At 53.7% G+C, this 26,854-nt stretch overlaps 1 protein-coding gene across 5 annotated transcripts in view; it reads right to left on the reverse strand.

Moving 5' to 3' along the window:
* The window catches only part of MYRIP (myosin VIIA and Rab interacting protein), a 105,502-nt gene that overhangs the window by 55,852 nt on the left and 22,796 nt on the right, over window positions 1–26,854 (reverse strand). For 4 of the 5 annotated variants that reach the window (XM_032958191.2, XM_032958198.2, XM_032958209.2 and 1 more), the window contains exon 3: window positions 11,384–11,605. The exons of the other annotated variant lie outside the window; for it this stretch is intronic. In XM_032958191.2, coding sequence (XP_032814082.2) covers window positions 11,384–11,605 — 222 coding nt within the window. The remainder of the gene's footprint in view (window positions 1–11,383; window positions 11,606–26,854) is intronic. 5 annotated transcript variants of the gene reach the window in all.

Below are 26,854 nucleotides of genomic sequence, written 5' to 3' on the forward strand. Positions count from 1 at the left end.
GGGGGGGGGGGGGGGGTTGGACGAAGAGGACATCACACTGTGAAAAAATATCCGCAGCGTTTTGTATATTTATTGCATGTGTTGCGGTGTAATCCACGACTCCGAAGCAGGTTGCGGTTAGGGGCTCAGGCCACGTTTATTAAGGGCTTACGCCAAAGTGTGTTAGGGGCTTACGCCAAAGTGTGTTAGGGGCTTACGCCACCAACCCACCCCCCTAGCCGATAACTCCCCAGGGGACAGGGGTACCAGGATCCCTACAACCCCGGCTAACTCGGCTCTCCTCCCTGCCCCGGGCCGGGACTACCCCAACCTCGGCCGGTCAGGCGGAGTAGCCTCCCCTAGCATCGGGTGAGGATCAGCTCCCCTGAGACCCTACTCCAACCCCCAATGACCCCCGTTACATCCCAGGTCCCCCCTTTAAATACCCTCCTGGGGCATGACGTCACCATCCCACTAGGGTCCGCCTGACGTCACATTCTGCGATGCCACTCTCCAAGGGCGAGCGTGACGTGACGTCACCCACTACTCCCCTACATCACCCCACCCCCGTGAAAAAAAAACAGCTGACCTGGCTGCAATCATCATGAGAGCGGGGACACACGCGCGCCCACTAGAACCCCACAACATTAGGGCTGCACGGCACACGACAAAGTCAGGACAGGGCACCCCCTGGACCATGAAAAGAGGCCACGAGGGTTGGGAACGGAGAAGCCGGCCCGACCCCGGCCGTCAGTGGATACGCCGGCCCCCAAGCGTGTGTGAGCCGCCGGGCCATCCGCTGGTGTAGGCGCCCCTGGCGGCGCCGTCGGTGGGGGCACCGGCGACGCATCCGCGGGCAGGCCGCTACTCCGTGCGGCCTTGGCCGTCGGAACAGGCGGATCACCCGCTGGACCCAGGTCCATAGCAGGCACCCCCCCCCCCCTCCCGCACGGCCCGACACCGCCGGCTTCACCTGCGGGGGCTCTGCGGGCGCACACACGGGCAGGGCAACGCCCTCGTCCTCAGAACCCACCCGGCCCGGCTTGTCGCATGCATCAATCGGCGGCCGCTCCAGAAGTGGGGATGAACCTGGGAGGCCGGCGGTACAACCCGCTTGAGCCTAGACGGGTGAACGATCCACCGGCGGCGACCCAACCTAATACGCACACACTGTGGCCGAAGAACCCCCACCACCTTGACGGGACCCCGCCAAGGGCAATGCAACTTTGGGGACGTGCCAACAGGCACTTGGGGGCAGTGCAGCCATGCCAGCTGGCCCCTTTCCCACGGAAGGCCAGCAACCTGGTGTTCGGGCAGGTGCTCGGTAGCTGCCTGCCGGCTGGTCGAAATCTCCATCGCCGCTTGCCGCGCCTCGCGCAGCCGATCGAGCGCGACCCTCATGGGCGCAGGGACAGGCGAGACCTTCCTGGAAAGCCCCAGGTCCAACTGGACATGCATCGGGGGCTCGGGTTCCCTCCCGTACATGAGATAAAATGGGGAGAACCCCGTCGAGGCATGAGGAGCCAACCTGTACGCGGCCAGCACCCCCGGGATGAACAGGTCCCAGTCCGATTGGGACGCGCTCACATGATGGCACAGCATAGAAGTCAGCGTATGGTTCAGTCGCTCTACCATCTCGTCGGACTGGGGGTGGTAGGGCGAGGTGCGGACCTTCTGCGTCCCAAGGAGGTCACAGACCTTCTTCGTCCCAAGGAGGTCACAGACCTCCTTGGGACGAAGACGGTCACAGACCTCCTTGAGCAAACGAGAAGAAAAATTCCACCCCTGATCAGTCAAGAGCTGTTCTGGCGCCCCCTTATCAAGAATATACCCCTGAACGAATGCCTCAGTGATAGATGAGGCCGATTGGTCCACCAGAGGCCACGCCATAGGCCAATGCGTGAGGTACTCCACCCCCACCAAGAGGTACCTGTGGCCCCGTTGGGATGCAGGGAATGGCCCCAAAATGTCGAGTGCCACAAGCTCATTCACACGAGAAACCCGGACGGACTGCAGCGGGGCCCGATTTTGACCCACTGGGGCCTTCCTCTGCGCGCATTCGTGACAACCTTTCAAAATAAGGGCCACAGCATCCTCCACACCCGGCCAATAGTAGTCCCGTTTAAGGGTTAACAAGGTCTTATGGTAGCCGAGGTGCATAAGTTTCTCGTGAATGACCCTGGTCAACTTACCTCGCAAGCCAATGGGCACAACCATACAATAGCGTTCCAACTGGGCATCCCAACGCATGAGGAGGCCGTCATGTACGGCGATCACCGGGGCAGCCGACGGAGCGGAGCTCCGGGTCTTCGAGTCCACACGGCGTCACAGCCTCAGAAGAGAGGAATCCTCCATCTGCAACTTAGACCATACCTCCCGGGGGAGCCCCAGACCGAAATCCACAGGCAATGCCACACCCGGAGGGGGCGCTGCTTTGGCCGATGCGACCAACTGGGCCGTGGTGTCCACTGGGGCCTTACAGCAGCTGGAACCCAGGGCACAAGCGCACCCGCCGTCCGGGCACAGCCTGGAAAGGCCATCCGCATTCCCATGCCGAGTCCCCTTCCTATGGATGACATCGAAGGGGTACTCCTGGAGCACCTCGAGCCAGCGGGACATCTGGCCCGAGGGTTGGTCAATCCGCAGGGAATACTGGAGGGCCGCATGGTCGGTCCGGACGGTGAACCGGCGACCATACAAATACGGCAGGTAGAGCTGGACAAAAAAAACAATAGCCAGCAGCTCCCTCCTGGTCAAGCAATACCGCTGCTCAGTGGGAGACAGTACCCGCTGCCGTAGGCCACCACCCTTTCAACCCCATCGATCACCTGGGCGAGAACAGCCCCAATGCCCGTGTTCACTGGCATCGGTGTCGAGGAGGAACAGCCTAGAGAAATCTGGGTACCCCAAAGGCGGCGCACCCGCCAAGGCCCTCCAAAGCACCCCGAAAGCAGCCTCCTCCTCTTTCCCCCAGCGAAATTTCTGACCCCTTGGCAGAGAGAGCGTGCAGTGGTTTCGCAATAGTCGCAAAATCGCGGACGAACTGGCGATAATACGATGCGCAGCCAACAAAACTATGCACTTCAGTGACAGATGTGGGAGTCGGCCACGTCCAAACACAAGCAGTATTTTCCGGATCCGTGACCACACCTGACACACTCACAATGTGTCCCAAATACTTCACCGATGGCTGCAACAAATGACACTTCTGGGGTTTGAACTTCAAGCCCGCGGCGCGCACCTTGGCGAACAGCCTCCAGACGAAGCAAGTGCTCGTCAAATGTGCGACCAAAAACAATCACGTCGTCCAAGTAGATTAGACAAGATTCCCACTGCAGCCCCGCCAAGACCATCTCCATAAGACACTGAAAGGTGGCCGGGGCCGAATGAAGACCCATAGGAAGCCGATTAAATTGGAACAACCCCTGGGGTGTGCAGAACGCGGTCTTAGGTCTGGAGGCCTCGTCAAGTGGCAAATGCCAGAAGCCCGAGAGCAAATCTAGGGTCGAAAAGAACCGCGCACCCAAGAAAGCGTCGAAGGAATCATCCATGCGAGGCAATGGATATGCATCAGCCACCGAGATCTTGTTCAATTTACGGAAGTCGACGCAGAAACGGAGACTCCCGTCTAGTTTCTTGACCAGCACAATGGGGGCACCCCACCATGGGTTGGTGGATGGAGAGATGATGTCCGCCGCCAACATCTCATCAACCGCGGAGCGGACATGATCCTTTTCCACCGGGCTAAAGCGGTGTGAATTTAGCCAAATAGGGGCCGAATCGCCCGGATCAATGTAATGTTCCAGGAGAGTGGTATGTCCTAAATCGAATTAACTCTGGCTAAACACATCGGTGAACCTGATGATGAGATTGCGGAGCCGCTGGCGCTCCGTGGAGGACAACGAGACATTCTCGTTGCACAACGCATCGATCCATGATGCATCGGTCCTCCCTATGGGCAGCACGCCGGCCACAACCCCTCCCGGAGGCCTAGCGCCGTCGGCCGGAGGACCCGGGATGGCGTGCGCCAACACCGCACCCACCGGGACAATGACCGGCAAGGGCCCCAAATTCAGGGGCTGTAAAAAGGGATTCTGGCCCGCCGACACGGCCGTCAAGGCGCCCACCAACCCGTCGGACCTCAAGAAATAATTGGAGGGAGACAGGAGGATACCTGTACCCGGGGACTCCAATTTCAACGGACTGCTCAGCCTGAGGGGTAGCAAGACCTGAGACCCGGGCGGGATGGTGACGGACCTCGTGGTCAGGGCCCGCACACTCGTGGCCAAGGGTGGCAACCCAGAGGGGGGTTGCAGAAAATGCAACCGCCCAGCGTCGGCCCGTTGCGTGGCACCAGCCGATAAATGGTCTCCGAAACCATGGTGGCAGATGCACCTGTATCCACGAAGATTCGCACGTCCACACCCTGCACGCGTCCCGCAACGGCCGAGGACCCCGCAGTGGCAGCCACCACGTGATGCGCGAGGGCCCTCCACTGAAGGGTCCTTCTGGGCCACCCCCCGACGTGACCGACCGTGGGACCCACGAGCCCGACCCCCTCGAAATGACCCCCTGAGGATGGACCCTAACCCCGCGAGGTGCGGGAGGTGAAGTGAGCAGCCGCGTGATTGATGCGTCGCAACTCACCTGTGGGCGCGAAGGCCCCGTCGTCAGAGAACCGGTGGCAGAAGGGGAGGCCCGTACGAAGGCCCCGGGGGCGTTATTACAGCCCCGCTCGAAGTGGCCCTGCTGGCCACATCGGAAGCAGGTGACCTGCCCCGTGCCTTGCGGACGAGGAGGTCCCGCCCGCCACCGCCTCTCCGGCCGGCGATCAGCGGTGCCCCCCCCGCGGCGGTCGAAGGCGGCCACAGCCGCGAGGGTGCCCTCACCCTGAGCCGCGACTCCAGCATCCAGCGCCGCCAGTAGCGGGACGCCCGCGCAGGCCACCACCACGGCTGGGCGTCGCAGGGCGAGGTGAGCCTGCATGTTTTGCGCCACGGTCAGCGAAGTTATCTGGGCCTCTTCTGGGATGGACAACATGATGCCCAGCTCAGCCGCGAGGGCCAACAACCTGTCGAGGGCTAGGGAGTCCAAGCCCATCCCCTCCAGATCGGGGTAGGCGGCCCGGGCCAGTGCTAGGAGCGCACACCGGAAGGCCAAGGGCGACTTCCCCTCCTTACGCCGGCGCGTGGAAAATTTGAGGCGTGCCCTCGAAGGCGGCTCAAATACCACAGCCATCTGCCCTGTCAGCTGGCGGGATGCTCCGGTACGCCTGCAACGCACGTGCATCTCGGCAGGTTGGAAGAGCCCGCAGCGCCTCCTCCATGGGCCACCCCACCGACTCGTAGGTGACCTCAAACCGGGCCTGGAAGTCAGTCGCCCCCCTTCGCGGTGAACGGCGCGACAGGGGGCAACCGGCGCAGCTGCGGTCCCCACAGCAACCCACCCGGCCGATACTCACCTCCAGCCCCGCCCGACGCCGTCCCCACGGCAGCCGCAGCGACGTCGGACCGCCGGGTGGCCTTCGGCCCCGCGTCCAGCCAGGAATACGCGCCGAGCTGCGGAGCCGCGGTCGTGTACGCGGCGCGAACCGGAGTCGCGGTGCGCCGCACAGCCGCGCTCACACCGGCAGTGCCAGCTGGCGCCGCGGCGCCCATGGGCGCGGCCATGACAGTGGACATGGCGGCCGACTCCGGTGTCGCACGCAACATGGCGCCCAACTCCAGTGACGCGCCGGCCGATGAGCCGACGCTAACTGCGGATTGGCCGGGAGACGAACCGGCGGGAACCCAGCGCAGCCTGTCGAACCCCGTGGCCGGTGCGAGGACGCGACGCCCCACCTCGGCCATGGTGATGACGAGCTGGCCCAGCGTGTGCTGGAGCAGCTCCAGCTGCCCCACGATGGCCCGCCACGTGTCCGGCGGCGGCGCGGCAGCTCCTGCAGCCACCGTCCCCTCCCGCTCCAGCCAAGCCGGCTCCACGGGGCGATGTTCCCGGGCCCAGGCCCCCGGGTTCGTCGCGAGGCCCTCCCCGACGTCCTCCTCATCGCAGAACTGCACCGCCGACATGAGCCTTTGTCTCTTGCCGGGTCGTGACATGGCGGCGAGGGACGAAGCCACTCCTGACACCAGTTGTTGCGGCGCAATCCACGACTCCGAAGCAGGTTGCGGTTAGGGGCTCACGCCACGTTTATTAAGGGCTTACGCCAAAGTGTGTTAGGGGCTTACGCCAACCCACCCCCCTAGCCGATAACTCCCCAGGGGACAGGGGTACCAGGATCCCTACAACCCCGGCTCACTCGGCTCTCCTCCTTGCCCCGGGCCGGGACTATCCCAACCTCGGCCGGTCGGGCGTTGTAGCCTCCCCTAGCCTCGGGTGAGGATCAGCTCCCCTGAGTCCCTACTCCTACCGCCGACTACCTCCGTTACATCCCGGGTCCCCCTTTAAATACCCCCCTGGGGCATGACGTCACCGTCCCCCCAGGGTCCGCCTGACATCACGTTCTGCGACGCCACTCTCCGAGGGCGAGCGTGACGTGACGTCACCCACTACTCCCCTACATCTGTTAAACGCATAAAAGAAAATGTCCCCCATGAGCTCGACCAAACGCGCATCACTTGGCAGGGTGTCCCCCCACCCCCCACCCCCCACCCCCCACCCCCCCACGCAATTGGCGTGACTTGGTACAATAAATATAGCTAAATTCCACCAAATCGCTAATTTAATTAATTTAAAGGGGACGGACGTGAAAAAGGAATAGCCTATTCCCACCGTGGGGCTTAGGGCGTGCTGGCTGGCACATTTTTTTCGATATAAACCCCACCGTTCGAGAGCCCAATCCCTCGAAAGCGCGCGCGGAGACTTATATATGTAAGAAAAAAAGAAGAAGAAAGATAGATAGATAGATGGAGGAAAGATGGGCTGAGATGATGCCCAAATGGGAATTCAATTCGCGAGTTATGATGTAATGTTGAATCATGTCATCATCATCATGATCGTCATCAATTGTAATCTATCCACTGCTGGATGACGACATTCCGAAATCTTCAAGGCAATCCCTAACGGCCTGGCGATGGCAAACAAAGTTTATTTTGCGTGTGACCCGGTGATGAGCTCAAGAGAGCAGGGAGAGGGACGCTCATTTTCAAAGGCGACCCTGGACCGCCCAACATGGCAAAAAAAAAAGCAAAACCAATAAAATGACGAACGGCGATGGAGCAAGCAGAAAGAAAATGTCAAACATCGCACGAACAAAAAAAAAATCCAGCTCATTAAAAGCAGAAAATCTGCTGTAGCACATATAAACGTAAGGCCTCATCACAAGCACCGAAATAGCCTTTGACCCCATTGCCACCGCTGGTGATGTCTGCTTTGGAAAAAATATATAAATGTTTCGCAGCCGAGAGCAGCGGCAAAACAACGGCGAATGAGGGGGTGGCTGGCCAGCACCACGCCCGGTCACGTTTGTCTCCCCACAGTGGCGATGTTGACACATCACACTGGTTACCCATTTGAGGCCGAGCCGACCTAGAGGATGCCCAGGACCGTTTCAGATAATCGGGAGTCTGAGTCGAAGTCGGGTCGCCGGGTTAGTATCGCAGTGCGCTTACCACTGCACGACCACTCCCCACACACGGACACGCACATACACACGCATGCACGCACGCCAATTACCGCGGAGCGAGATGGGCGGCTTCTGCAAAAGACCGGCAACGGGAGGATTGTTCTTTAGTGCTCGTATTTAGCGATGCCCTGGCATCAGAGGCTCCCAGCATCCCTGCTGTTTACAGCGTGGGAGGAACGATGCTCGGCCGTAATTTCCCCTAGCGATTGTTCCGTCGATTTTGTGCCCCCCGAGCGATCGTTCCGTTGATTTTGTGCCACATGCGCGCACTTAGCGACGCTTTGTGGCCCACGTTTAACCGCCGCCGTGAAGTGAAAACGATCCGAGGTGCCGTTCGCCAAATCGAGTCTTGTGCGGCCGCTGCGGCAGTAGCGCTAGACTCGCAAAACCCGGTTCGTGTCCCCGAAGTTAGAGGTTGACTCGCGGGGAACTACACAAGGAACGTGTGTGCCTACGCGATTCATCAATCGTGGTGAACGTGCAATGAACGGTGCTCGCACCTTCCGCTGGCGGCTCAGCACGGCCAAGGGGGGATAAGGCACCTCCCAAGTTTGTGTGATGAGATATTTAATTGCTGTATTTCCAGGGCTTACGGCGCACTGCCAACTTTACATTTACTTTGCCGCCGAGCGCAATTTTAACAAGGCTTTTATGCGTCGTGCGCTTTAATCATTGGCAACTCGTGTTTAATGCGATCCGCTGGCACGAAGAAGACCACGTGTAACGGATGGGGGGGCGGGGGGAGGGGTCAACGGGGGCTGGGGGAAGAGTGGGGGAGTTCCGTGAAAATGAGTGAAGGTGACATCGGCGGCCCGGGACCGCTTCATGTGAGGGCCCCTCTGTCCTAATCCCTCACCGCGTGAGCGTCGGGGGAGCGCACCAAATACCCAGCATCCCCTCTTCCTCCACCGTCGGGACTGCCAACTGAAGTCCGTTCAGCCGTGATAATCCGGTGCTTTAAGAAAATAGATATATTTTCGATAGCTCCTAACACCCTGCACAACCAGCTTGTCTCCCTGCACCACAGCTCCTGTCACTCTGCACTACAGCTCCTGTCGCCCTGCACCACAGCTCCTGTCCCCCTGCACCACAGCTCCTGTCCCCCTGCACCACAGCTCCTGTCCCCCTGCACCACAGCTCCTGTCACCCTGCACCACAGCTCCCGTCACCTGCACCACAGCTCCCGTCGCCCTGCACCACAGCTCCTGTCACCCTGCACTACAGCTGCTGTCACTTTGCACTACAGCTCCTGTCACCCTGAACCACAGCTCCTGTCACCCTGCACCACAGCTCCTGTCGCCCTGCACCACAGCTCCTGTCACCTGCACCACAGCTCCTGTCACCCTGCACCACAGCTCCTGTCACCCTGCACCACATCCCCTGTCACCCTGCACTACAGCTGCTGTCACCCTGCACCACAGCTCCTGTCACCCTGCACCACAGCTCCTGTCACCCTGCACCACAGCTCCTGTCACCCTGCACCACAGCTCCTGTCACCCTGCACCACAGCTCCTGTCACCCTGCACCACAGCTCCTGTCACCCTGCACCACAGCTCCTGTCACCCTGCACTACAGCTCCTGTCACCCTGCACCACAGCTCCTGTCACCCTGCACCACAGCTCCTGTCACCCTGCACCACAGCTCCTGTCACCCTGCACCACAGCTCCTGTCACCCTGCACTACAGCTCCTGTTACTCTGCACTACAGCTCCTGTTACGCTGCACTACAGCTCCTGTTACTCTGCACTACAGCTCCTGTCCCCCTGCACTACAGCTCCTGTCACCCTGCACTACAGCTCCTGTCACCCTGCACCACAGTTCCTGTCGCCCTGCACCACAGCTCACAGCCAATCTCTCTGCAGGAATGACTCACAACCTCCTCCGCTCTCCAACGACGGCTAGGACTCTCACTGCCAGACGTCGATTCCTCACGTGACAGCCCCACCCCAGCGTCTGCAATTCCATCCCGCTAATCGTTCGCAGCAGCATTCAATCAACGCCTCCATTGACGTTTAAAGGCCCCCCCCCCCACCTCTTTCTCAAAGGCCCCCACCACCTTCCGCCCGGTTGTTGAACGACACCGAGCTCGGTTCCGCACATCAGGATCCACGGTCACGTGACCCCCGTGAAACATTGCGCACACGGCGTAAAGGACATCACTGCCATCGCGACGATTGCGCCCGCCGTCGTGACACAGCGAGCACCGACCACCCACTCCGCCGCTCGGGACGGCGCCCCCGAGCACAGGGCCGGGGGCGCCGTCACCGAGCGCCGGCCTACGAGGAGGAGACGCGCCGGCCCAACCGGCCACCCTCCAACGCCCGACAGCTCTCGCCGGAAATCTCCTCGACTCGCGATCTGCGAGCACGAACGCGGATTTAATTTCTCGGGCGGCGGTTGCGGGCCGGGGGGGGGACAGCGGGGTGTAAGGGAGGCGGGCGATGAGAGGTGAGGAGTGGGGTGGGGGGGATTTTGGTTGGGGCGCGGCGAATCGACACACAGGGAACGGGCGTGACTGCAGCGAGCGCCGGACACCACCGGAATACAAACGATGGCGGCGGCGGCAGCAGGGCACGGTTCCACGGCCGCAGACTTTCCCCAACCCCCCCCCTGCCAGCGGGGGCGGCCGTTGGGGGCCGTAGACTACCGTGCGACTGTGCCAGGGACGCGGGGAGGAGGACGAGACGGAGGTTGGGGCTCGAATTTGGCCCCCTGGCAGCGTTCTTGGTGTGTACACAAATAACGCAGCCAAATTATTCTCTCCCGACGTCAGCATCGATCCTCTTGGTGCGGCTAACAAATGTACGTAATTTAGAGGCAGCGTAGTTACTTTTATTTTGCCCTTTGCCTTCATTCTCCTGCACAAGTATTACCATTGATTGATTGTTGTCATTTTTCTTTAATTCAGAAATCACCTGTGAAGCAGATGCCATATTCAGTGAGCTTTGGCCTGATCAAATACAATGCTGACAAAAAAAAGACGATGATGGTTGGCTCCGTACGGCGCCCAAGAAGTTTGACTTGCATACATGATGATGGCGATGATGCCAATGTTGGTGATGACAATGCTGGTTATGATGGTGACGACGAGAGTGTGATGACGATGCCATTTGTGGCAATGTCGGCGACGATGGCCATAATGCCGACCGTCAAAACGAAACGGCGGCCATCGTTACAACAGTAGCGGCATGGCCGAGAGTGATCACGAGGACACGGTCCCCTTAAAAAGAGAGAGACACCTACGTGCACGCGTCATTACGTAAAGGGGGGGGGGGGGTGGGGGCACGTGGGTTGACGGCAAATAAAAGCAGTCACTGTTAAGGCCATCGCTCTGTGACCTGTGACTCCTACCTACATGGCAGTCACGTGGCCGTGACCAAATCAGCAACAAGCCCCCCCCCATACCCACCGGCCACTTCACGAACTGCCACCGTTTTGAGGTTTGCGAGTCGCTTCGGGAGTTTCCCCCCACCCCCGACCCCCTTCGGCGGCTCTCCAGTCGAGCCTCGATCGCAAACACGGCCGCTACTACGTTTGCAGAAATTGTCATCGGTCGTATCATCACGCACGCAACGGTGGCGCCGCTTATCGAGCGCGCAGGCGGTGCAACCGCGCCGGCGACCGAACGTATCAGATAGATCCTCCCATCGTCCAAATCGTCTCGTGGGTGGACCCGCTGAGGGGCGGGCGAGCGGTTGGAGGGGAGCGGGGTGGGGGCGCGCACCTCGAGCGACCGCTGCGGCGCTGCCGGCGCGGCGCTGCCGGCGCGGCGCGTCCTCACCACGTGTCGACGCAGACGCGGCACCTCCAACCGCGCTCGCTCTCGCTGCGCAGGGCGCAGCGGCTGCACACGTTGTAGCAGCAGTCAAGGCAGCGGTGGGCGGCGTTGAGCAGCGAGTAGAAGGCGACGCAGCAGCGGATGCAGTGGCGCTCGTTGAAGTTGTTTTGCCGCGACAGGATCACTCGCTTGCTCTCCTCCTCCACGAGGCGCTGCTTCAGGTCGCTGACGAATATAATGATGATGATGACGACACAGAAAGAATAGTAATACTAATCACACACACACACGGGTAAGCCTGCCTGTCTGTGTGTGCGTGCGTGTGTGTGTGTGGGAGTGCAACGGTTTAGTGCTACGCTGCGCGACGAACCCAACGACCCGGGATCGATTCACGCTCATGGCCAACACCGGTGATAATTATCTGATCCGGTCCTGGGCCCTCCCATAGGTCGTCTCGACGCCAAAAGAGTACCCGGTGCGGTGCGTGAACATCGCCACTGGGGAAACAAAGGGGGCCGGGCGTGGTGCTGGCCACCCACCCCCTTCGTGTGCCGTGCCGGCCCTACATAGGTGGCTACTCGCTAACAGCACTTGCCCCTACAGCCTGTTAAGGTTATACGGGGGACCTTTGTCTTTATACGTGTTTGTTAAGTGTCGTAAATCCAGCCTCCGAGTCCCTGTGGTGGGAAGCTTGATTCACAGTCGGAAGGTCGCGGGGTTCAAGTCCCGATCGTACGTCAGCCCACTCCGTCAAGCAGGAATTTAAACTTTTCTAGATTTAAAGCTTTCGTGACTGCAAGGATCCATACTCTTTGGTTCTATTCGGTAATGTCACGTAGGTAAAAAATTAAAACAACAAAAATCACGACGTTTCGGCCACAACACAAGCGGCCTTCATCAGGTGAAGGGATCAGGCTGTCTCGAGGACAGCTCTGGAGTGAAACACAGCCACGCTCAGACCGCGAACTTTAAGCCGTGTGCGAGGAAACAAGGTGCCTTGACAAAGGAATTAGCATAAAAATTAGCATTTGATTGGCCGACTTAGCATAGAGGTGGTGTACATGCGGGTGCACATGCCGGTTGGCGCGGGGGGGGGGGAGGGGGAGTTTACCTATTGATGGTGTGAAAAGGGAATTTAAGAGCTGCGAAAGTTTGGGGTACCACTACTTGAAAAATATACTGTACCATTGAAAATTAGTTTAATGTTTGGTTCGATTTATAACATCTTTCCAATGGTTGCTTAATTTGAAACCATCTTCTCGGTGGAAATTGTCTGTGTTTGTAGATCTGAATTGCCTCGTGAACAAATCTCTGATGAAAACCCGTGGGTTTGCAAAGAAACTTGGTATCGGAGAAAATTATATCGTGATCACCCACAGCGTTGTAACAATGATCAGCTACGGCAGAAGAATTCGTTTTGCCGTGTTTCAAATCTGATTTGTGCTCGCGAATTCGGTCAGAGACATGTCGCTTTGTCTCCCCGATATAGCAATCACCACAGGCACAACTCAATTTGTAAACCCAGGGGTACTGTAAGTCAGGAATGACATCCTTCACGGATGGGATCAGATCTTTCCCTCTCCCTCCATACAGAAACAACCACTTGATACTCCGGTCAAAACCATCACACTACCATATATAGCAGGCGTTACTAAAAAGATTTCCAAAATTCTAAACAAACACAAGATCCAGGTCCGGTTCAATACAGTACACAAAATTCGTGATCTGATCCCATCCGCGAAGGATGTCATTCCTGACTTACAGTACCCCGGGGTTTACAAATTGAGTTGTACCTCCGGTGATTGCTATATCGGGGAGACAAAGCGACATCTCTCTGACCGATTTCGCGAGCACAAATCAGATTTGAAACACGGCCAACGAATTCTTCTGCCGTAGCTGATCATTGTTACAACGTTGTGGATGATCACGATATAATTTTCTCCGATACCAAGGTTCTTTGCAAACCCACGGGTTTTTATCAGAGATTTGTGCACGAGGCAATTCAGATCTACAAACAGACACAATTTCAACTGAGAAGATGGTTTCAAATTAAGCAACCATTGGAAAGATGTTCTAAATCGAACCAAACATTAAACTAATTTCAATGGTACAGTATATTTTTCAAGTAGTGGTACCCCAAACTTTCGCAGCTCTTAAATTCCCTTTTCACACCATTAATAGGTAAACTCCCCCTCTCCCCCGTGCCAACCGACATGTGCACCCGCATGCACACCACCTTTATGCTAAGTCGGCCAATCAAATGCTATTTTTTATGCTAATTCCTTTGTCAAGGCACCTTGTTTCCTCGCACACAGCTTAAAGTTCGCGGTCTGAGCATGGCTGTGTTTCACTCCAGCGCTGTCCTCGAGACAGCCTGATCCCTTCACCTGATGAAGGCTGCTTGTGTTGTGGCCGAAACGTCGTAATTTTTGTTGTTTTATTTTTTACCTACGTGACTTTACCGAATAGAACCAAAGAGTATGGAAATTTAAACCTTCGTCTTTTCGATGGTTAGTCAGGCGCTCTGCCACCGTCTTACCTTTTTTAATCATCATCACATTTGTTTACACAGCAAAGCCTCACCGAGTCTCAAGACTCTTTGTTAGGAGAGGTCCTGCCAAGTTTTCGCAGCGGCAAGTGGAGATGCTCTTGCTGCTGTGTCATCCCAATCAAGTAATGTGCAGCAGGTTATTTTTGTCTCATATCGATGTTTTTCAGCCAATATTTCTATTACAATGAATGGGTTGTTTTTAGCTAAGGGGATTATGCCAAGCAACCCGGAGGAATCCCAAGCAGAACAGGGGTAGAACATACAAACTCCACACAGAGAGGCACCCAAGTCAGAAATCAAACCCTGGGCTTTCTTGTCGATGCGCTAGCGTCACCACAGTGACACCCCCGCCGCCCATACACCATCAACGTCAGCCATGATCTAGTCACTACCGGATGAAGGCCACCCATTACAGGTGGCGAAAAAAAACTGTTACTACACATAGTGCATATTTGTTTGGAATGTTAAAAAAAATATGCGCACTTAAATTGAGCAGAATAAATTGAAAGAGACAGAGCCCATAACATTGAAACGGTACACAGCAGGCCCCGCCGTGAATAATGCGTCGGTGCCTTAATTAAGGCCTCCCGAATCTTAATGAACGTCTGCCTTTTAAAAGCGGCATGTCACGCCTGGCTTAGGTTATGACCGGCTCGGTGAATAAGGGGTAATTACTCCGATTGTTTCTGAGCATTGAGGAGGCTGAATTTATTACTCGTGGAAAATCACCTTGACCCCCCCCCCCCACATCATCACTCTGACAAGGCTGCACCCGCAGGGCTCCGGGATGTAAAGCAGCATCACCGGGTAACCCAGATTAAGTGGCCAACTATTAAAGCATGGGAAGTCACCTCGCTCTTCTCACGTGTCGATCCATGGTCAATCCAATGCTAGATGACGGTCTCCCCATGCCATTGTTGGTTGTGGGGCGGCTTTTTGACCGTGCTGATCAGCGTGGGTTAGTGAAGTGGGGGGTAGGGGAGTCCCAGAAATCGATTAAACGATCACTCATCACTGATGTTGGCCGTGAGAATCTAACTCGGCGTTCGCTGGACTCAAAATCTCACTAGGTCAACCACTGTGCCACCACTCTCCCCAATCTACATATTACTATAAGTGTGAATATATAATACATTAAGTTATCATACAAGTAAGAGTTAGAAGAGAAATGTGATTATATTGACTGCCAGGCACAGTCTGAAGTTCACTTTCTATTGATAATGTGCTGTAGTTAGACGTTATACATCTTGAAGTGACTCATTGCCACCGCATTAATGTAAATAGAGGGGCTGGAGTATAATGTGGAAATCAACACCGAGTCTCAATTGAACGTATAAAAAGATCAATATATTTTTTAAAAAAATGTCCAACTTCTTACTTATTGAGTATTTGTCATTATCCGTGGAAAGAAAACCAGATTACCCAGAGGAAACAAATGCATACGACCACGAGAGAATCATGTAAAACCAAAAAAATCTGGACGACTGGGTCATAAACCTTATATTGCTGTGCTGCCATCCACTGAACCCTCCTCATAGCTCATTCAGTGGGGAGTCTCACAGCTCACCGTGATTGTCGCGTGACTCATCAACCCTGTGTCCCAAAAATGGCAGAATTGCACCGGTGGGTTTGTGAAAAAGTGACACATTTTTTTAAATGCCACCTGCAGCGTGCGACTATAACTGCGCCTCCCTCCCGCCGGAATATCATCCGTTTAACGTGGTGGGAATGACGTGCAAATTGCTTTGACTCGGGTAAAACAACACCAACAACAAAACGCCGCCATGCGCTTCATGTCGGAAGGAATGAGGGAATAGGCAATCGCTCAAGGCAATTTGTGAGCCTGTGAGGCACGAATTTTTCGACACACCGTCAAGTTTTTAAGGCTTCGGCAAAAAAGAACGGCGACTGACAAAATCAACCTTCCAGCAATGAAGCGTGAAACCGCTACCTCGCCACGGCCGCCCCATTCGCGCCGTAAGACGCAATCGATCCCAGGCGGGCAGGCCGAGAGGTGACAGACGGTCGAGATGAAGTATTCGTCGCTAGGAATACCTCACCTGGGAGTACCGAGTGTGGGGGGGGGGGAGGAAAGCAGCAAACGTGAAATCGCCGCAGAGACGCCTGCGGTCGTCGATTTTACGGCGAATGCCGAGGAGTGATGACAAATGAGAATATTTATTAATACCGCAGGAAGAATCCGATGAGCCCCAAAGCTCTGCTTCACACTTGTCCGGCAGGGGCGGGTCAGAACGTTGCAACAAGATACAATAAAAAAATGCTGCCCTCTCTCAACGCAGTTGGAGTTGGTGGATGACACTTTGACATTGCATGCGTGTTAAAACACTCAACCTGCAGGGCTATGAGATGGCCAGCGTGAGGCAATACAGCCAGAAGGATTTTGACGTGCAGGCGTGTGTATATCTATATATATAAAAGTAAAAAAAAATGTGTGTGGGTTTGTGGCGGGGTTTGTTTGTGGCGGGATTTGTGTGTGCGTTTGTGGCGGGGTTTTTTGTGCAGTCGCACGCTTGGCTCTCCAACGGTGGGGTTTACATAAAAAAAATAGCCAGGTACCACGCCGTAAGCCCCGCGGTGAGCGAGCGCAATCCCTTTTTCACGTCCGTCAACTTTTAATTAGTTTAATTACCGATTTTGTGCGATTTTTGTGCGCCATTTATTTATTTATGACGCGTGCACGACCATACCAACTCACGCGCCTTTGGTGGGGGGGACGGCCCATGCCAAGTCGCGCGCCTTCGGTGAGAGTGAGGGGGACATTTACTTTCGAGTTAAAAATCCTATAAAATTACACTGAACGCTCAGGGGAATTCTTCACTATCTCATGTCCCCCACACCCCTATGCGTGCAGTTATTACTACTATACAGTTGGTAGATGCTACCACTATAGGCCGTAGATATTACTGCAGAGCGGCCGAGGACATCGTGGCTGGGGGGGGGGGAGAGTCAGGGGTAGCAGCTCAGCCTGCAAAGGTGCCACCTTGGCCGGCTGGACAATCTAGGCAAGGCCGGAGGCTTTGCACGGGACTAGGCCTCACAACGCCACTGTCAGGTGATTTCTTTGTGCTATAGATTCGATAAATACTGCTATAGAGTCAGCACGTACTACTGCAGTGATAGCAGATACCACCACAGTCGGTATGCACTGCTGTAATCATAGCAGGTACCACTACAGTCGGTATGCACTGCTGTAATCATTTTTCGTCACATCGTACATTGCAACAACCTGACGTTCTGGACGGCATTACCAGGGGCATCGGAGGTATCAGCAGGCAAATCGGACTCATCAGAATAGCCGTCGGGGGAGGGGGGGAATATCGATATTCTGATATTCCTGATGTTTACAGTGTCTTTAACTGTCAAAATACTACCGTGATTGTTCAAGGCTTCTCGTAGACACTGAAACAACATAGTCGGATTTTCTGCAATAATCTCGCACAGCTACACCCTCCTTTTATAACACACGACAGTAAAGCAATTTGATTTTTTAGTCGTAATAAAATTTTAAAAACCCTCCAAAAAGCTAAATGGGGAAAAACCCCGCTGTTTAATCCAACGGGAACAAAAACAATAACGACTATTTATACTTACACCTTCACCACTTCAACGCTGTAAACCATTTACGAGCATACCCCTCCGCCCCCCCCCCCCCCCCCCCCCGAGGAGACAAGGCTCAGATTGAATAATCACCGCATTACACGCCGCAAGCCGCCGTGCTGGTCAGAGCGCCCAACAAATTGCATTCTCCATCGCGCGTCCCGAACGCGTCGTCCAGCGAGGCCGCCTGTCGGCCTGCCGCAGCCCTCGCAATTACACACATGCCCCTTCATTAGCGAATCGCCCGTGTAAATTTACACGACGACCCCGACGCTCACGTAGTAGTTAGTAGTAGCGTTGGTGGTAATAAAAAAAATAAAAGAGGACGGATTGCCGCGCGCGGCAACGTGCTCGTTCCCCTCCACGCCCCGAGTGCGGCGGCAATGTCAATTACTTCTCAGCTTCACTGCCGAGATAATGAGATCTGCCCACCAACTGTACACCCGGTTCCACACCGTAAATCGCCCGAGCGTGGCGCGTGCCTCGTCGCTACCCCCCGGAGAAACAAACTGCGCTCGCAAAGTAAGAGCCCACTGAGCTTGGCAGCTCTTTTTCGCAAGCGACCTGGCTATCACACATGAAATGTACGCTTGTACGTACGGTGATCTTCTTTCACACAGTACGTAGCCAGCCATGCCAATTGGAAGGATGGACTGACTACCATGACGGTAGCCAGGCCATACATAGGATGACAACTGTTGACTTTCAACACAGTGGTACCCATTTTGAACGCAATCTGGAGAGATTATGAACTAAACTATTTTAATTTTACCAGGTAAGGCACACTGAGCTATATGGCCCTTTTCTAAACGAAGATGTCCGTACTGCATATACCAAAAATAGGTCGCAACTTTCATTATCGATAAAGCAGTCGAAGTGTCACCATGCCCAGAACAGTCAATTTATTTCCGAAGGCCATCCCGGGCCATCGGTAACGTGGCATAAATTCCACGTTACTGTGGCAGGGGATGATCTAACCACAGGTGAACCACTGCATAGTGAGTACATTTCTATGAAGCTACACTCATCTTTATTGACCGCACAGGAACAGCACCATGAGTTGACCTTTTGGCAAAGGATTTAAATTCACAACTTTCCAATTACTTAGTCTGGTGCTTTGCCCACAGCACCACGTGGAATATGACCAAGAGAGTTGTAATGTGCACACCATCAATAATAATTTCGTGCGCTGTCGTGTTTAATGATGCGTGACATTTGTGGACCGTTGTTGTTTTCCTCTCTCGCACTCTCCAGCCAGAAGAGCCGCCAACCTGTGCATTCTTTCTTTCTAATTTTATAAGGTGAACCAGTGCACATAGATCATGGCGCATTATTGTTGTCCCGGCGTAAATCCGTGGTAGATGGGGAGGGCAACGCGTGGAGGAAATATCAAAGCAGAGGCAAGCAAACATCACCGGCACGCTCCGTCATTCAATCCCCGGGAGTGCTTTCGAGTGGGGCGCAAATTATTAAAGAGGGATTGACTGCAGACGCAATGAAAAAGGCTTTGATTCTAACCCTTTCCCGTTCCAATGACGTAAGTACGTGTTACGTCATCCGAACGAAATCGGAAGAAAACTTAAATAAATGTCTTCATGTCGGAAGACGTGCCAAGGCTCCCACAAGGCCATGCGGGAGGGCGTGTGGCACAGTTTGGCACCAGCTATCAAAGAGTGTGATTGTCTCACTAAAGTTCTCTGTGGTGAGAGCAGCACGTCTTTAAAAACAATGTCACTATGCTTCTTGAAAAACGATTAACACCGAACCGCTCGCACGTTCCGAGATTCACCCTGCAACTTGCAGACCTCTCGCAATGGTTAAAGGGTTAACAGCTCGCTGTAAAAACTCTCCGTTTCCACCACATTGCGAGCTGTTAAAGGGGACTTAACCAGCAGCATCGGAATTATTCTGCGAGGTGGCATTGGGGAAACTTGGGGAGGGGGGAGTTGTGCGGGGGGAGAGCACTGGGAGGGGGGGGAACTTGTGCATGGGAGGTTCATCACTCGTGGTGATCGCACTCGCTGGGTTTCATAGCGGAGGATGAGGAGGTGGTGGTTGGTGCTGTTTGGCCAAATAAACTGAGCCAACATGATTCAGGGAAGATTTACTTTAAAAAGAAGTATATATTTGTTTTGCCAATAAAAAGTAGCACTTGGAATGCAGGGTTTAAAATCACCTGTGCACAATTGAAAATTGGGTTTATTATCCCCCCATTACATTTACTGTCGGGAAGGGGGAACAAAATAGCCGCAGGTGCTCGAGTAAGACGGAACACGACTGACGCTATCTCTTTAACCGCGGTGCCAATTGCAGGGACCCCTTAAACCTGCTGCCCTGTGCACACCGTGTCCCGTCGTTGTGGTGGGCTGCGGTCGAGTATTTTGGCAGCCCTCATCGTGCCAATTAACTTTGTCGCCTTCGACGTGGGAATATAAACGGGGCGCGTGTATATGTGCATGCATGCATACGTGCGTGCGTGCGGGGAGGGGGGGAGGGACGGAATGTAATTATTGCTCAATCGGCGCAGTACCAACACACAGCATGGGAGCCCGTCGTACCCCGTCCCGGAAAACCATGGCCACCGGCTAACGGCGGGAAAGATCGCAGATCCACGCAACCCCCCGAGCCACGGAGGGAGGGGCTGCTGCGACGGACCTGGCCGGCAGGTTTCGTGTATTTATTCACTTCCCTCTTTGGTGTCCCCACGCTCTGGCTAAGCGACTCTCCCGATTTGTCCACCGCGGACTTGGCTGCAGCGCGTTGAGCGCCTTTCCGCGGAAAAGGGGCGCTTCGGGAGGGCGCTGCGTCTCTCACTCGGTCTCGGTTAGTGCCTCGAATGCTTGGACTTCCATCGGTTCGAATATGCCCCGCTTCGATGCTCTCCCATCTGAATCACAAGTTGATGCCGAGCGGGCAATGTTTTTACGATACGCATTCATGTACGTTGAACATTTTTTCGCACCGTACGTAGCCAACGTACGGGGGAAAGGACACACGGCCACGGGGGTCACGTGTCCTTTCCCCAGGAACTCCCGTATACCAGGTGAGGTAGTTAACATCTCGCCACCGTGGCAGTTAACCGTTAACCTCACTTGCAATTGCATTGAACTTCTAGCTATCCCTCATCTGTGTGTTTACATGATTGTCCAATTTAAAATGCATTGGCCAAAACTCATGTGGCCCTCAATGAAGGTGTTTTCAGCCGATGTAAGAGTGTTTATACATGGGATGAAACTGGACCAACCCGTAGGGGTGTGCGAGGAAAGGCTGAGGGGAAAACTGCCACTGGTGTTGAATATCGTAGCAAAGATATGTTATACCTTGAACGTGGGCGAGTGGGGGCCTGGGGGGTGGGTCTCGTAAGCCGCCAATACTATGGGGCTCAGCAAGTGAGTTGAAATCGTGAGGAATGTTCCCCGCATCTTGGCAGGAGGCACATTGTCTGCAGACAGGGCCCTCTGGTGCCGCGGATCCTAGGGCCCTTCAGCCTCTGGGTAACAAGCAACATCGGCTGTTCCCACCTCTGACCCCCCTCTGCTTATGATCGATAGCCTGGAGTTGCGAGTGGTTATTGTTATTTTATTTGTTCATTCGTCACGCTCGCACTCGAGTGTTTTTCCAAATAGTTTACCTCTCATATCGTTGTTGTTTTTTTCCATCTCAATCTTTTTGCCCCGAGCCGCGTCGTGCATTCAGATACGAGACGAATGAATAAATAACTCTACTTTTAAATATATGTAATTGTTAAAATTGCACTTAGGTTGCACATGATATGGACACGTTGGCAAGGCATTCGTAGGATCCAATTTCAAGAGACCGAAAATAGGATTTTGTTTCTCCGTGGCAATTCAACCTCAAATCCAATAAGCGATACCCATGCCAACCACGCATTTGAATAGCTTTGCACGCGCAGACATTGCACATCCGTGCAATGTCTTCCTTTGCACACCAAACTGAATACACGCTCGTACCATTGCTATTGTCACTTACACTTCATCATCGTCATCGTCAACTGCGATCAATCCACTGCTGGACGAAAGGCCTCGCCAAGTCACCGCCACCTCCCACGGGCCCTGCGACGCAACGTTCCACCATGCGCACCTGCGCACGATGCGAATCCGCCGCTCCGTCTCTCCGCGCACCAGTCCCCCCCATCCCCCACCCCCAACCACCCCACCCCCACTCACCCCCCCCACCCCCGGGGAGCATCCGCTCCTTGAAATTACATCGTCAGGTGTGGACTATGAGCCATTACCGACGATGACAATCATCTCGCCGTTTCAGATAGGTTAATTTCCAGAATTGATTGACCGATTGATTGGAAAGTCAATACATCGAATGTTGCCATTCTGGTCATGAATCAGTCGGGGCTTTAACACAGGGTAATGAGGTATGGTGGGGGACCTCTATACGTTACGGTGACCGGCTATCACAGAGGGCCCATTATGGCCATGTCAGATCACCGGGTCGAAGCTGGTGCATCATATAAACGTTCATAGTAACATTATACGATGTCTGAACTGACGTATTGGATATTCCAACGTTCACGCGTGAAGGCAACCCGGCACAGTGTTAGGGACGCTCGTACGGAGGAACGATCGCGTCCCTTCATTGTTTCTGTTCGTACTCAGAAACAAACATCAGTCGCCCGATAGTGAGATCTTATCTGCCTCGTCTGGTATACAGGAGGTCGTAGGTTTCACCACAACGCTGATGTCTACTGTATATTTGGAGTTTGCATGTTCTCTCTCTCCCTGCGGTTGCGTATATTTTTGTCCGGGTCCTCCGGTTTTCCCCTCCACATTTAGAATTAACGTGCGTTCAGAGTATTTGCCTGCTATACATCTCCACGTGCTGATAAGCCACTTCGTTGAGCTATCATTTGTGATAGCCAGGTCGCTTCTGAAAAGAGCTATACAGCTCAGTAGGCCTTACCTGGTAAAATAAAAATGTGTTTAGTGCAGAACAAGTTATCAGTAGGAAGGACGTGCGGGGGGGGCGAGCAAAGGAGGCTCGCATGACCCTGCATGATCACGCATGTCGCAATCCTTGCCGACGCCGCCACAAAAGGTGAAGTGCAGCTTGCGGTGTTGCGTTGTTTTTTTTTCCCCGAGACGAGAGATGTGTCACGCGCTTCCCCCCGGTCGATGCCGTGCCACGTTCCCCCCGCGCCCAAGGAGCGGCAGTGCGGAAATATTAAAATATATATTTTTTTGGGTTTGAGATCAGGCAGCCAGGAGGTGGGCAAATCACCGGGGGAGTTTATAAAAGAGGTTCGATCTTAGAACAACCAACGCAAATAATGGGTCCAGCTGTTGCCAGGCTCACCCCGTGTAGCCTGTAACAGACTGTTGGGGCAAGTTCTGTTAGTAGCGAGTAGCAGTGCCTATAGACACACAGACAAAGGTCCCCCGTGAAGCCTCTTGCAGGCTGTCGGTGCAAGCGCTGTTAGCGAGTAGTACATATATAAAGCCGGCCCTGAGGCACACGAGGGGGTCGGTGGCCAGCACCACACCCGGCTTCCCTCGCCCTCCCCTGTGGCGATGTTTACACATTCCTCATTTGAGGCTGAGTCGACCTAGGGGAGGCCCAGCACCGATTCATATGATCGTCACTGGTGTTGGCCGTGAGCGGGAATTGAACTCGGGTCGCCGGGATTGTATGGCAGTGTAAGCGCTGACCGTTGCATTACTGCTCCCGACGTAGGACACACAAAGGTGTGCTGCTCATATCATGCCATGCATGCACGTCATGTGATAACCACGATACTCCTGCAAGCTCTCTCGGCATTATCTGAACACACAACACACAGTAGGCTTCCCTGCGTTTTTTTTCAATTTTAGAGAATGGTTTCACTTTTGTGCAACAACGCCACGTCGTTCGGTTAATCCAGCTCGATGCTGTCATGCCAGATGAAAGTCTCCAAAGAGTTTGGTCAGCGAATTGTGGAGAATCTTTTAACAAAAGTCCAGTCTGCCAAATGCCACGACAGTGAATTGTGGCATTTATTTCAAAAAAAAGGCATGAGTCACAGGATAATTCTAATCACTTGGCTTCAAACGCTTCCTCTCTCCGCTTGCCACGATTCGGATGTTCCATGCACCGTCGAACATTGCGTGGCGTCATTCCTTTGCCACTTTCTACTTAACCTGATTAGTCGTGTCCGTGTCATTCTATGCAATCAGAATAATAAACGAGAAATGGATCACGGGGGTCTGAATCATCCGCAAGCGACAGTGTGCTGCCAAGGAACACGACACGCGTTCCACCCTCATTAAATTAGGGGGTGCATTCCGCAGTTGTTACCCGGATCTTTACGAGAAATGAATAACGACGCGGACATAACACTTAATGCCAAGGACAAAGCGTCCGTTATCTCAAATTGCTTCTGAACATCGGTGAAAACTGGACATCTGGACACAGAACTAGACATGTGAAAAAGAGCTTCACAGCTTTTGGATTCCCCCAGCATAAATAAACATTTCGGTTCTGCTTCTGCTTCTTGAGCAAGCAGTAACTGGAATTAGAAATGGCGGTGCGGTGATTGTCTTTGTGCAAGAGTGACTTGACAAAGGATTATAAGCTAAAAAAAACATTTTATTCGAGAGAGAGAAAGTATCTGGCCCGGTGCCCATCTCAAGGGTAAAATCTCAGTCGAGGGGTCGATCCAGCCAATCGATACTGTGTGGTCCACAAAATACACACTGCTTTGCGAAATGTTGTGGTTTTACTCTCCAACACACCAGTGTTGCTGTACTAGCTGCGTCGGGTGGTTGCGGGTTTAACGACATTTTATATTTAGGCGATATAACCCAAAAACCTCCATTATGGGTAATATCGGTCACGAAAGCCTACCAAGTGTTAAACTGCTTCGCGAAAGTGAGGCTCTCGCTCGAACAGCGTCTTCAGATGCTCTATAAATCCCAAATTGCATCGGATTGGATCACGTCATATGAAAACATATCCTTCGCCCACCACAAGAGCGTGGAATTTCCACCACTGGCACTGGGCTCATCAACAGAGACATGATTACTGCCTATGGTCACGTACGTGTGGGGGAGCCAGACACTACTCACTCACCTGTGATGGACACAGAGAGAGAGAGAGCAGCGCAAACGCGCGCGAGTGTGGCACAGTGGTTCCCCCACTTCACTACCAACCTTTCTACCTGGGTTCGATTCCCGTGCCTTGGCCAACATCATCGGCCACATTTAATATCAACACCTCATCTGGGCTTTCACTTAGTCGACTCAGACACAAATTAGTAGCAGGTGTGCTACGTAAATACCAGCATTGTAGAGACAAAGGCGGCCGGGCATAGGTCCGGCCACCCCAACCTTTCATGTGCCGTGCCGGCCTTAATAGGTGCTCGCTGACAGCACTTTCCCCAACAGATTACGTAGCTCCACGGGGGATCTTTATCTTTTTCATTCATTTACACTGTACGTGTGTCTATATAGCGCCCTAGTACGTCGCTGTCCCACCTAACATGAAACGACAGACACGGAATACCTTACATGCACATTAAGCACCGATAGTACCCACTGCTCTTGAACCAACCAGGAGTATTTGCACAGCTTAGCGTGGGCCAGGGCCCGGTCTGTGGAATGATCTTTCTGCTAAAGTAATACACCTCGTAAACGTGACGTTTATTAAGAGCACTGACCTCCTGATATTTTCAATTGAAAATCAGTTCCATTCACTCTTTTTGCAGAGGTGTGACAATCTTTTTCTCTCCTTCTTCAAATACTGTTACTCACCCACATTCCTGAAATAGTTTCGAATCTATATCGAGGGCAATATCACGGGGCGAAGGCAAGACATCAGGCATTGCCCTGTTTCTGCGAGAGAAGATGGCCACTTGATGTAATGCCATGCCCAGCCAGAGGGCTCTTGATTTTCTCAGTGGAAAAACCATGGTAGGATTGGTCAAATAGTTTTCACAGCCGCTGTGCTTGTACTAAAAAACGTCCAAGGTGTACACTTGCAATCTATTTCTCCCACGCCTGCCAGCCGAGCGGTGGTTGCCAAGCACGTGGCCGCCCTGCTATCCAGTGCTGCGGGAGGCAGCAGCAAGGGTTGGTGGATCACCGCGCACACAGACGTTGTCGCGAAACTCCCTCCCGCTACCAGTGGGCATAGGTAGAGGAGGTCCCGCGTAATCCCGGCTCGCCAGGAGAATACGGTACAGCAAAATTGTGGACTCCACCCGTTCCAAAAAGAGGCTTTACCCTTTCTGGCAATAAATACAGGAGGTGTTAAGATGTTCAAACACCAAATAGATTCCTATTTGCAAGGCATCAAGTCTGCATTGACCACATGTACCTGTGGCAAAACATGAAAAAACCGTGCTCTGACAACATCTGCATTTGTACTGGCAACAAAAAAAAGGTCTCCACCTGTCCCGCCTGTACGAGATCGAGTGTTTCCCCCTCGCAAATGTCGGATTTCCACCAGGTGCTCCATCTTACTGCCACATGTACAGCGCAGTGCAGACTAATCGCCACCAGTTTCTATTTTTACGTGGATAGAGCGCTGTTGCCCCCACCCCCACACCTCCAGGTGCAAGGCGTGGATAATAAACACGACTGATCGTTAATTGGCTAAAACAAAATCTATATTTAAAAAAAAACGCCAACGTAGCAGCGGCAGGAACCTCCTCAAAAAGAGCCCTCCGACTCAACGTGGGATCTCCTGGATAAATAAGTGTATTATTCAGGATAAAACATGTTTTAACTAAAATAAGTTATTCTTATTATTGTTGTTATCCCTGTGTCCTCATTAGTGGCTGTGCTGCCTGAGGTGACATCTTTTAATCAGCAATGATGTCAAAGTGATAATTTATTCATCCCATCTGCTTTACTTGTACTTTCATTATTACCGACCGGGGACTCAACTTCTATATCAGTAGGTGCAATAAAACATTTAATTAACAATAAAATAATGCTTGTGTAATTGAGCAAAACCTCAAAGTCAAATTGTCTCCATAGAGATCCCATAGAGACAATTTGACTCCACAGAGTGACTCGAATTGTAAATGTTGTGGATTTACTCTCCAACACATCGGTGTGCTGAACTAGTAACGAATTGGCACGTTTAACGACACATTTATATATTTACGTGATCTAACCCAAAAATCTCTATTACGGATCAAATTGTCTCCATGGTCAAACTCGAAATGGAATGACGCTCACCTCAGGGAACAGCCCCAAACCAGAGGTGGAAAGTACACATTCCCGTGACGGCGGACAATCCATCCACAGGATGACAGCTGTTGACTTCCTAACATTTTGAAGGAACTCTGG

Source organism: Petromyzon marinus, chromosome 2 (genome assembly GCF_048934315.1).
Source record: "Petromyzon marinus isolate PM22_M1 ecotype Great Lakes invasive population chromosome 2, UKy_Petmar_22M1.pri1.0, whole genome shotgun sequence".
Taxonomy (NCBI): domain Eukaryota; kingdom Metazoa; phylum Chordata; class Hyperoartia; order Petromyzontiformes; family Petromyzontidae; genus Petromyzon; species Petromyzon marinus.